The sequence below is a fragment of the Ctenocephalides felis genome, unplaced genomic scaffold, assembly GCF_003426905.1.
Source record: "Ctenocephalides felis isolate EL2017-DRISC unplaced genomic scaffold, ASM342690v1 CF-g0.4_SCAFFOLD_00845, whole genome shotgun sequence".
NCBI lineage: Eukaryota > Metazoa > Arthropoda > Insecta > Siphonaptera > Pulicidae > Ctenocephalides > Ctenocephalides felis.
Genome location: NW_020536999.1, coordinates 316,190 through 329,327, shown reverse-complemented (window position 1 = coordinate 329,327; position 13,138 = coordinate 316,190). Strand labels below are relative to the sequence as shown.

The window sequence follows — 13,138 nt, the reverse complement described above, 5'->3', positions numbered from 1 at the left end:
GGTTCCGTACCAATGTTTATCCGTTAAACGGCGACGCGGCGCTTACGCGCTTCGATATTTCGTCTTTATGCAGTGAAAGCAGTACGATTGCTTTGAAAAAAAATTCAGAGTTTTCAAAATATTTCAAAATAAATGATTTAAGATAGAATGATTTAATATGGTTCGAAATTCTATTAAAAGTTTCAAATCATTGATCAACTTTTATTGATTATTATTGATTATTTTTAATTGCTCGAATTTTGAATTGCGGTACGGGAAGTTCCAGCAATTTGCCTTCAGACATGATGCCTTAATTGCCTTAAGACAGAATTCCACTTACAGCTAGTTGAAAACGTCGTTCTTGAGAACATTTTTTTTGAAAATATTAATCATTAAAATTCGATTTTTTTCAATATTATGACGTTTTTCACAATTTCGAAATTTTTAATATTTTTTGAAAGTTTTGAAATTTCTTGAAAAAGTTCAATAAAAACATGACATTTTGAAACATTTGAAAAAAAAAAGATTTTGTTTATGAACATTTTGAATTTATTTAATTTTTTTGCAAAACTTTGATTTGATTTTAAAATTCCGAAAAATCAAAAGTTTAAACTCTCCTAAACCGCTAGACCTGCTTTTCTAAAAATTCAGTCAATTTTTTATTCTGCGAAAAGTAAAATGTTTCTTGAAATACTCGATTTGGATGCGCCGTTTTCCCAAAAATTAAAAAACCATTTTTGGCACTTTTTGTCCCGTATCTCTGAAACGGTTGGACCTGCTTTGGTCAAAAACTAATCAGCAAGTCTGATCATCAATACAAATCAAATGTTTTGAATCATTCAAATCAGTCAATTCATGCTTGCGAAATCGCCGACAAAAAATTGTATCCGCACATACATACACACATATCCATATTCGCCAAAACGTTCAGAAATCTTTGAAACGTAATAATATACAAAAACTCAACAACTATCATGATTTTTTTTAATTTCTCGAATGAAATTATTTCACAAAAAAATCTGACTTGATAATTTTAAACAGAAAATTTATAAAGTAACCAAAACTAATTTAGATATGAACAAAGTAGTAACTGATATATAGATTTTTACGGTTTTTAATAATTTTGTTGAATAATCTTCGGACACATTAGAAATGATCCTCCCAAAAATCCATTACTACAGGCAATAGGATTATACATGGGCATTTTCCACTCACTGCCATCATTTCTCCTTCCCTAAAAAAATCTCAAAATATTGATTCAATATTCTCATTATTTCTTAATCCGATTATATTTCCTGGGCGAAAGTACATTTCGATGTTTCCTCGTGGAAAAGTGGAAAAAGTCTCCTCCGTCCACCACTAATACTAATATTTTATTTTATTTGGCTTATATAGAATAAATCTGTAAAATAAGAGAGAGCGCAGAAGAAAAAAGTATTTCCAATTATATTTGAATACTTAAGAATTAAAGTCTAAGTAGGATTATGTAATTGAGAATTATTCATAAGTATTTACATTGTATCACGTTCACTTTTATATTTATATGCGAGGAAACGAAAAATGAAATAAATCACTTCGGTCACGGAGATAATGATAAAGGAGACAAAATAAAGGAAAATATTTTGCATTTAAGGTACTTATTACATTTAACTTCCTGTAGGGTAGTTATAGTAATGGGCCTAAAATCGAAAATGAAAATTTTTGCATTTCTCGACGTTTTGAAGGTTTCTGAACATTTTAGCAAACCTCAGAAAAAATTGATGTGTGTGTGTGTTTTTATGTTCGCATTTTTTCATCCACGTTTTCGGGCGCACGGATCAACCGATTTGAATGGTTTCAAAAACCATTTGATTCCTATTGATAGGGAGATGTGCTAATTAGTTTTTGGCAAAGGCTGGTCCAGGCGTTTCGGAGATACGGAGCAAAGAGTGCAGAAAATAGAACTCGAGTTTTTGAGAGATTAGAGCATCCGATTTGAATGATCCAAAAAACATTCATATCGTAATGACGAGGAGAAGGGGTGATTAGTTTTTCGCAAAGGCAGGTTTAGCAGTTTCGGAGATACAGAGCTAAATGTGCAGAAAATGGCAGTTTTTAAGAGAACTAAGCGTCCGATTTGAATGATTCAAAGAACTTTCTGCTTGTTTTAACAAAATAATTGCTTTGAAAAAAAATTGTTTAATTTTTTTTTTCAAAAAATATATTTTTTGAATATAGAAAATAATTCTGATTTTAATTGTAATTTTGACTTAAATTCTAATATACTTAAAACAAATATTTTCAACTTTGCAATTCAGTTTATATAATCTTTCTAGGCAATATTACTGTATTTATTTATAATAATCTATTTAAATTCATTTAATATTTCTCGAATATTTCGTTACTGTACGGGAAGTTTCAGCAATTTGCCTTAAGGCACGATGCCATACACACCACTAGTTATGACAAAAATCATCTAAATTCTGGTAAAATATATTACTATAAAATATTACTATAAAATATATTCTAAAGTATTATAAAGGTTTAGAATACATGAAAATCAAGTTTCCGAGAAAAATATTTGAGCAAAACAAAAAACTTCAGATAAGGTATGAAGCTACAGGAAAGTTCATCAAATTCATTAAAACGACTACCAGTTTAGTCCAGTTTTGTCTTTTGGATCAATTTTGTAGCCAAAACTTGCTGTAATCATAATATTTGGTTGATAAAAAATCAAAAAACAAAAAAATGAAAACTCAACTTTAGATTTTGTTGGTTTAAACAAAAATGCTGTAATCATATATTCGATACCAGAAAAGTCTCAAAATCAATAAGGCATTTTCAATTACTCGAGGACTGTGACTGTCATTCCTTATTTCCAATAAACTATCAAAATCCTGGAGCAATATATATTCAAATATCCATCATTATCAATTTTTCCTTCACCGGTAGTTATCGATATCAAATCAAAACGAATATCGAACGAACGGGGAAATTATTATTTAAATGAAAACGAAGCAAAAAGATGAGGGAAAAAATCCACATCTGCTTTTCCTCCTGCTCCTGTTCAGTAAGAATCCTGTTATGAATAATTCATGAAGTTATCAGGAGCGAAATGAAGGTTTGGAAATTGAAATTGTGCTGAAAATATAACATTAATATTTTCTTCTTCTTCTTGTGCAGACGCAACAATAAGAAATATCCTCTGACATTGCGGAGCAAGATCTTTCATATATATGATAAATTCTTGGACTAATAATATCGTGTCTAGTTTTCATGACACGTAAATGGAGAAGATAGAAAATCGTCTGAAGAAAAATTCTACATTTAATTGTAGACAGTTTAAAAAAGTAATAAATTAATTGGCATAGTCGTCCAATAGATTTTTTAGTGCTTCCCTTTACACTTACACCTTGCCCAAAGGTGTGCATAGTTTTTAAAAACAAAATGTTTTAAAGGAGTTGTGTATCATCCGAATGCATATTCGATCATTCACTGAATTTTCATTATATACTTATGTTATTAACTTCCCGTAGGGTAGTTATAGTAATGGGCCGAAAATCGAAAATGAAAATTTTTGCATTTCTCGACGATTTGAAGGTTTCTGAACATTTTGTCATACCTCAGAAAAAATGGATGTGTATGTTTGTGTTTTGTATGTCCGCATTTTTTCGTCCACGTTTTCGGGCGCACGGATCAACCGATTTGAATGATTCATTTACCATTCGATTCCTATAGATGGGGAGATGTGCTGATTAGTTTTTGGCAAAGGCAGGTCCAGCCGTTACGGAGATACGGAGCAAAGAGCATAAAAAATACAAATCGAGTTTTTGAGAGAAAGGAGTATCCGATTTGAATGATTTAAAAAACATTCAATTTGTAATGATTGGGAGAAGAAGTGATTAGTTTTTGGCAGAGACAGGTCCTGCCATTTCGAAGATACAGAGCTAAATGTGCAAAAAATGACAGTTTTCTGCTTGTATTGACAAAACAATCGCTTTTGAGGATAATAAATTATTACATCAACAAATATTTTTGTAATTTTGGATTAAAAATTCAAATAAAAAAATTATCCTGGCTAAGAACAGTCTAAGCGCCACTCTGGTACAAATGTTTAGCCAAGTGCGTTTAGACTGTTTATGTACTGCACGGAGCACTTTTCCAATTTTGTGAAAACTATTGAAAAATGTAAAAATACCTCCAAGCTAAGCACAGTATAAGTGAAAATGTCGCACAAAATTATTCGCAAATGCGTTTAGACTGTGACCATACGGGAGCACTTCTTCAATTTTGTGTAAATTAGGCAACTATTTTTTTTTTGAAATTCAATTCGAAATGAAATGACGATTGTCAATGTTCTGGAGATAAATTGATTTATGATTTACATTGTTCAGATATAACAAGATAGCAAAAATTATGAAAGTTATAGTTTTTGTAATAATAGATTTGAAAACGTTTAAAATTTTTCGAATATTTCATTACGGTACGGGAAGTTCCAGCAATTTGCCTTAAGGCACGATGCCATACACCACTAGTTTATATTAATATGTATTTCTTTCTGTTTTCAGTATCAACATCATTGAGAGATGTGACGTTGACTCTGCCAGAAGCGATACCATCAGGGGAATCCGTTACTCTAAGATGTCAATACGATTTAGAAGGTAATAAAACATATTTTATTTAAATAATTGATAGACCTCTTGTAAAATAAGCTTACAGTGTTATCTTACTAATAGATAAGAGAGCTAGAATAAAAAAAAGTTAATTTAAATTTAAGACTCTTCTTCAGGGTTATTCGAAAGACTATTATAGTCATACTATTTCAGTTAAAATTTTTATTACGTTCTACTATAAAAACATATTTTTTTCCTATACGATTCGTTCTTTTTTCGATGTCACATAAAACATTTCCGCTCCAATATTCGAAATGTGCAATAATATTCCCTTTGTAACAAAATCACGTACACTCGTGTAGGTACATCATCGATTTTATGTGTTGTACAATTTTCGCCCCGATGTGTATTTACAAGCCACATAAAAAAATATATCCGAAATAAATCCATCCATTGACTATACATGAACCCCGACACGACACATGTTTTACTAAAAATACTCTTTTTCATAAAAATATGTATGAGGGACTCTACTGACGAGGAAAATGACTATGTAATGTTATCTAAATGCAACTGACTTTTAGAATGAGGTTATGTTTTGTCAAAGAAATCGATCAAATAATAGAACATATGTATAGAGTTGACAAAGCCAAGTAATGTAACAAAACATTTTCTAAATGCGATGCAATTTTCATACTGGCAATTTCACAATTAATCATGAAGTGTTTGTTAAAAATATATAAATCAATAATAAAAATCACTCACCGTCACTGATGAAACCCCAAAATCCTTTGCCGACTTATTTATTCACACAGCACTTTTGTTATTATCCTGAAATAATAAAAAAATCACTTAATATCAAACAAAACACTTATACAGTTTTTTTAACATAATAGGAAAATATCAAATATGTACTCGACTTGTAATTTTAATGTTTTCTCTACGTTTCTAGTCATTCTGAATCGTTCGAGACCTTTGTGAAAAAGTATGTATATGAGTCGATTTTTAATTTTTTGTTAACGTTTTCTCTGAAAATCGGGTAAATCGATTTCAAAAATTTAAAAGTCATTTGATGTAACTAGATAACGACTACCGTCTGTCAGTTTTGTGCAACAATCGGCCAAGCCGTTTCTAATCAACAGAAAAGTCTACAAATTTTCGTACATGTTTTAGCCAAAAATACTGCATCGTTTTTAAACATTCAGAAACTGTTTGAAAGATATCATTTGGGAATCGTTCTGATTAGTTTTAAGAGATCGGACGGATCGTTTCTTCGTATTTAATTGTTAAATATTCATATTAATATATTTTTACGATGACAGTTTGAAAAAATGAGCAGCACTTTTTAACGTGAGGCAAATTTTCATCTTTAGTCCACGTTTTTTTAAAAATGCGCAATCATATTTGAAAAATCGATGAAATTCGATAAGCACTCGTGCTGGTTACTTTTGCTTCACGATCGGCCGAGCCGTTTCTTTAGGATTATCAAAAGTGTAAAATATCTTATTCACGTTATAGTCTAAATTCGTGAATCGATTTTGAAAATCCAAAAACCACTACAAAGGTACTATTTGAGAATCGTGCTGATTAGTTTTTGTCGATGATCGGTCGAGTCGTTTCTCAGTTATTAATTGACAAATTCTTTTGGCGAGTTTTGGATCCTGTTCTTAATGAACATACTATACGTTTTTTTCTTATTCAATAATACTTAATTTTGAAACCATTTATAAAAAATAACTAACATTGGCCATTAGTTTGACCGCCTCTTAATCTAGCGGTCTTTCAATTTGGCCGCGTTTTAATTCAGTGGACTTTCAATGCGACCGCTTTTTATTATGGCCGCTTTTTGTTATGGCCGCCTCAAAAGGGGCGGGCCCTGCTTGGACGCCATTTTAGTAAGTGTCAAAATGGTGATCTCTGATTGGTTGAGGATTTTGGACAGTGTTACCACTTTGGCAAATATTAACCGTTAAGAATAATTCGTTAGAAACCGTTAATAGACCGATAATTTACCAAATTTATATATATGTTTTAGTTTTTTATCAATTTGGAACCATTTGAGCCCCTGGGAGCAAGGAAATTCGAAAATGTCCAAGTTAAGGACATTTTCGAATATATATATATATATATATATATATATATATATATATATTTATATATATATACTAGCTGACCTGGCAAACGTTTTAGCTATTTTTGAAAAATATTTTTAGACAGTATAGAAACAAACAAAAAACAATATTAAGAGCTAAAACTTTAAGAGAATTGTTTTTTATCAATTTGGAACCATTTGAGCCCCTGGGAGCAAGAAAATTCGAAAATGTCCAAATTAAGGACCACTCTAATATATATATATATATATATATATATATATATATATATATATATATTTATATTTATATTTATATTACGGATACAGGATTAGATTTAATAATTACAGAAAATAAATTATCTTAATTGAAATAACTGCAGTAAAATACAACTATTAAAAATATTAAGCCTAACATAAGCAATATCTAATACAATAACTTGAAGAAAAATAAATGTAATAAAATTCAAATAGTTTAATTAAGGCTTGTAGATCTTGAGAGTCTTTTTATGGTAAAAAAATCCTTTAAATATCCGTTATGCAATTTTTACTTGTGTCTCATATCTGGAAAATAATAAGAGCAGTATCAAAAAAGAATATATAATATGAAAAAATACTTAAAGTAGAAAAATGTTAAAATAATTTAGAATAAAAATTAGAAAAAGTATTGAAAAAGGAAAAAAAATTTAACTGTTGGAAAAAAAGAATCAATTATTATCAGTGTCAGTAGGCATTTCATTATCAAAATAATGTTTGATATCAAAATTGGCAAACTCAGAAGTATCGTAGAAACTTTGAGCTATTAAAAGTTTAACAATAGTATTATGAAATTGACGATCATTCAGTTTCCTAATATGTAGTGGGAGTAGATTAAAAAGTTGTATATATATATATATATATATATATATATATATATATATACTAGCAAACCCGACGAACTCCGTTTCGCCACCAGATGGTTTCGAGAGAAAGATGAAGAAATTTTTTGTTTGTTTTATATTTGAAAAGAAAAAATTTGATTTTATTATACAACAGTAATGAATTTATTTCGATTACAAAAATGAAGCGTTTTTAGTTGAACTTCTCTAAGTAAATAAAAGTGAATCCGCAAATTATCCGTTTCATTGAAGTGCTCTCTTTGGTAAACCATATTTTTTATTTTTTGGTTTGACGTTAACTTAAACAAAGCGGATGGTTTTCCAACTCGTGAACAGGCAACGTATAACTGTCCATGTGAAAAACAATGATTTTCTAAATAATCTATTTGAAATTTATCCCGCAATCACTAAGCGATTGGTCTTGCGACTTGTTATTGCGAACGCAAGGCGAACTGGAAATTGCAATCGTTCGAAATCAAACCAAATTGCCAGCAATTTTTGATTGAATGGTGAAATTCAGTGCGTGTACATCATTATTCTTTGCGGCAAGAATTGCTCGTTGACTTAACCAAGCATAATTCTGATAATTCTCACTAATGTCATTACTCGAATTCTTAATTACGGTGCGTGAAGTTCCAGCAGCTTGCATTAAGGCACGATGCCATGCACAATGAATTTTCTTAGCTATAAACCTTGCGGAGCTCGAGACCTTTCCAACGAATGCAAAATTGTCGAAATCGGTTCGTGCGTTCTGGAGTTATTTCGTCAGGAAGGAAAACCCGACTTATTTTTATAAATATAGAAGATATATATATATATATATATATATATATATATATATATATATATATATATACTAGCTGACGCGGCAAACGTTGTTTTGTCATAAAAAATATTTCTAGTCAAATTCATGTTTTCATCATAAGGCCAAAAAAAAAGAATTTAAATTCAGTAAAAAAACACTCCCTGACGAAAAGCGTGGTGATAACTTATTCGATTACTAAAATGACTATTATGAACTAGAGTTTGTAAAAATAGGGTGAAAATTGGAAGTTCTATGCATTTTTTAATTTCGCCTTACAAAATTGAAATTAAAAGACAATTGATTCCAAAGGTCGACTCTCTATAATTTATTTTCCTTTCGCAGGTGACCCCCTGTACACTGTGAAATGGTACCGCGGCCGAAGCGAGTTCTTCCGCTATCTGCCCAAAGAGTTGCCGCACACGCGCACCTTTCCCGGCGCCGGCCTGTCGGTCGACGAGGGAAAGTCAGGGCCGCATCAGGTCGTCCTGATGGACCTCACGCCCGCCATGTCGGGCAGGTACAGGTGCGAAGTGTCGGCGGACGCGCCATCCTTCGACACCGCCATGGTCGGCAAGTACTTGACAATTGTGGGTAAGTGGATAAATGATAATAAATAGATCTACGACAATATTTTTTTATTTGACTTAGCGTTAAAAGTTGAAACACTAGACTTCTCTTGATGGAGTATTTTCAGAATTATTAGCCATTTCATGTAACAATAGCGTCGTATAAGATTTCGTTGTATTTTTATTGTTCTTTTGAAGGAAATAAAAAAACTCTGATATATAGTTTGTCATTTAAAATGAATACTTGAACTTAAAGTGTTGTTGATTGAAGTAAAACTTCTAATGCGACTTAATTTAAGTTTACTGTGAAGAGTGTATAAAATTCCTTAGCAGAGGTTTCCCGAAATTCTAGATTGTACAAAAAAGTTCTAGCTAGGTTACACTTGATGTAGAACTAGATCTATCTAGAATATTCTACAGTCTAAAAATGTTCTAGATGGTTTAAAAATGATGTAGAATGTCTAGAAATGTTGTAGAGAGCTGGAAATTTTGCAGATAGTCCGACAATATTCTAACTAGCCTACAAATATTCTAAATAGCCTGTAAAGTTTTTAGAGAGTTGCAAATGTTCTAAATCGTTCGAAAATCTTCTTCTAGATAGTCTGAAAATATTCAAGATAATCTGCAAATATTTTGGATAGTCTGAAAGAATTTTAGCTAATATGATAATGTTATAGATAGTCTAAAAATATTGTAAATCGTCTGAAAATGTTACAATAATTTTTTTTTGAATAAAATTCGTTTGAGGTGCATCATAAAAAAAATACTCAATAATAATAATGATAATGATAATAATAATAATAATATAAAACACTTAAATTTGTTAAAATATCATAAAATACCTAAAATTTGTTAATTAAAATAATTATATTGTAAAAGTATTGTAAAGCTTATTAAAATACTTATTAAGTTTTTAAAAAATACTTGCAACAATCTAGTTATATTTAAAAATAATTAAAATAAACTAAATATAAATAAGTTTATAGTAAATAAATAAAAAAAAAATTAACTAATTATAAATAAGTTTATAGTAAATAAATTCAATAATAATTAAATAAGTAATAAAATAGATAATAGTTAATTAAATCCGCAAAATATTGACTTGAGCCTTATTATAATATTATTATACCGACGGCTTGTAAAATAAATAAATAAATATATATTTGCAGTGTAATATTAGAGACCATTTTTAACTTCCCGTAGGGCAAGTTATAGTAATCGCAAAAAAATCGAAAATGAAAATGTTTATATATCTTTACGTTTCAGAGGTTTCTGAACATTTTGGCATACCTTAGAAAAAATGGATGTATGTGTGTGTGTGTGTGTGTGTGTGTATGTATGTATGTATGTATGTATGTATGTATGTATGTATGTATGTATGTGCGTGTGTGTATGTATGTGCGGATACAAATTTTCGTCGACGATTTCGGGAACACGGATCAACCGATTTGAATAATTCAAAAAACATTCGATTCGTATTAATAAGGAGACGTGCTGATTAGTTTTTGGCGAAAGCAGGTCTAGCCGTTCCAAAGATACGGGGCAAAAAGTGCCGAAAACGGTAACTCAGTTTTTAAGAGAACGGAGCGTCCGATTTGAATATTTCAAAAAACATTTTACTTGTATTGACAAGATAAAGAATTGATCAAATTTTCATGAAGGCAGGTCTAACGGTTTCGGAGATCTGATGAAAAAAGTAAAAAAAAATGCCATTTGGCGGTCAAAAATGATCATTAGACATATGCACATCAAATTATCAAATATTTTATAGAGATTTTAACAATAAGTATAAATTTTTTTTACATTTCTATGGGTTCCGTACCAATGTTTACGCGTTAGACGGCGACGCGGCGCTTACGGGCTTTGATATTTCGCCTTTATGCAGTTAAAGCAGTACGATTGCTCTGAAAAAAAGTTTAGATCTTCCAAAATATGTCAAAATAAAATAAAACATTTTTTTTTAAAAAAAAAAAAATAAAAAAAATTTTTTTTTTTTCAAAAAAAAGTAATTTTTTGTCCAATATATAGTTTCTCAAAAATCTTATTTTTTCAAAGTAAATTTTTTTCAAAAATCTTAATCGTTTTTAAAAAAAAAATTTTGGTACGGGAAGTTCCAGCAATTTGCCTTAAGGCACGATGCCTTAATTGCCTTAAGACAGAATTCCACTTACAGCTAGTTTATATTTATTTAAATAACTTCAAAACTGTGTTCCTTATGTAGCTAATTTAGTAGAAACTATATGAAATTTTGTTCCTTGCACTCCTTTCTAGTAAGCTTAGCACAAACAAGAAAGAAATTAACTACAGTTCTATAACATATAAAATAAATTTATATACCTCGATATGAATATTTTGAATGAAACTACTTCGAAATCGCTAATATATATTATACGAATTTGGTGGTGAGTATAAAGGATATTTTTTGACATTTATTTAAATAACTTGAAAATTTCATGCCGTACACTCTTTCTTAATTAGTTTAGTAGAAACTAAATTGATTTTACGACAATTCTATGTAAACAGATTTATATACTCCAATACAAGCATTTTGGATAAAATTAATTTGAAGACGCCAATGTGTATATCATACAAATTTACTACAGTATACGAGGGACATTTTTTTTAAATATTTTCAATGACGTTGATTATATAGCTACTATTTTGTATAAACAGCCTTTTAGGTTCTGGTACAAAAAAATTAAATGAAACGTGCTTGAAATTCAATAATGCTCTACACACAGAAATTCAGTACACTTATAAATAGCTCCTAAATTAATAAATCGACTTTTATTGATTAAGTCGATTATTAACACATCGGAAAGTTTGTGCAACTCGCCTCAAGGCAAAATGTCACTCGTGAGATTTGTTTTAAGTTACTATTACATTTGAGTAATCATATCGCTCTAGGGCCCGCACTATTTCTACCGCCGTCTGCAATGGAAGTTATTCGGCGCCCGATCGCCTAATGACGTAGCACAAGTGTTTTCTTAAGTGCAAAGTTTTCTTAAGGGGCTAATGGCGACACCACCACCACCACCACCACCAAAAGACAGACAGATAGTGCCAACCATTATCTATATCCACATCTACATCTACATCTTTATCTATCTTCCATTTTCGCATTAAATGTCGTGATAATGATGTATGTTAAAGGGTTTTCTTGGTAACCATCCAAAACTGACAACTTCTCGTGACAAAAGACTCAAAATGTTCGAATAACACCACACTGGTTAGGAGACTAGAGGGATGGAAAGGGATGAATTATCACTTTAGAGTTTCACAACTTTGTTTTCATATGGAAATGTCTTTCTCTTTTTTTTTCACTTCTGGTAGAGCAGGAATCATGACATGATTGATATTCGGGAATTTGAGGGAATGCTGCCAAGAACACCATGAGTGGGTATCGTTAACTTTAAATAGAGCTTTAGTAATAAAATAATGATGATGAGGTCTGGAAACATCTTTTTTATCCGGATAAAAAATATTTCTAGATTTCAACGTTAGCAAAACGAGTCGTTAGTATTAAAAAACAATTATTGGCAAAACACAATTCAAAATCGTTTTATTTAAAATTTTCGTATTGGAGTTTATAAGACTATAGTTAAAAATAGTAAATTTTATCTAGTTTCTGCTAAGCTGTTCAGAACAAAATGCCGAGAACAAAATTTCCAAGTTATTCAAATAAATATCAAACTAGCTGTAAGTGGAATTCTGTCTTAAGGCAATTAGGGCATCGTGCCTTAAGGCAAATTGCTGGAACTTCCCGTACCAAAAATTATTATTTTTTTAAAAACGATTAACATTTTTGAAAAAATTTTACTTCGAAAAAAATAGATTTTTGAGAAACTATAAATTTGACAAAAAAATACCGTTTTTTTGAAAAAAAAAATTTTTTATTTGAAAAAAAAATTTTTTTTTGAGAAATTTTTTTTTTTTTGAAAACAAAAAATTTTTTTGAAAAAAAAATGTTTTCTTCATTTTGACATATTTTGAAAATTCTGAACTTTTTTTCAAAGCAATCGCACTGCTTGAACTGCATGGAGACGAAATGTCAAAGCTCGCAGGTGCCGCGCCGCCGTCTAACGCATAAGCATTGGTACGGAACCCATAGAAATGTAAAAAAAATTATACTTATTGTTAAAATATCTATAAAAAATCTGACAATTTGATGTGCATATGTCTAATGATCATTTTTAACCGCCGAATGGCATTTTTTTTTACTTTTTTCA

At 30.2% G+C, this 13,138-nt stretch overlaps 1 protein-coding gene across 1 annotated transcript in view; it reads left to right on the top strand.

Annotated features, from left to right (window-relative positions):
- The first annotated feature begins 4,504 nt into the window (after nucleotides 1-4,504).
- Nucleotides 4,505-13,138, top strand: part of LOC113364172 — a 48,303-nt gene continuing 39,669 nt past the window's right edge. The window contains exons 1-2 of the mRNA XM_026606652.1: nucleotides 4,505-4,619; nucleotides 8,686-8,934. Coding sequence (XP_026462437.1) covers nucleotides 4,505-4,619; nucleotides 8,686-8,934 — 364 coding nt within the window. The remainder of the gene's footprint in view (nucleotides 4,620-8,685; nucleotides 8,935-13,138) is intronic.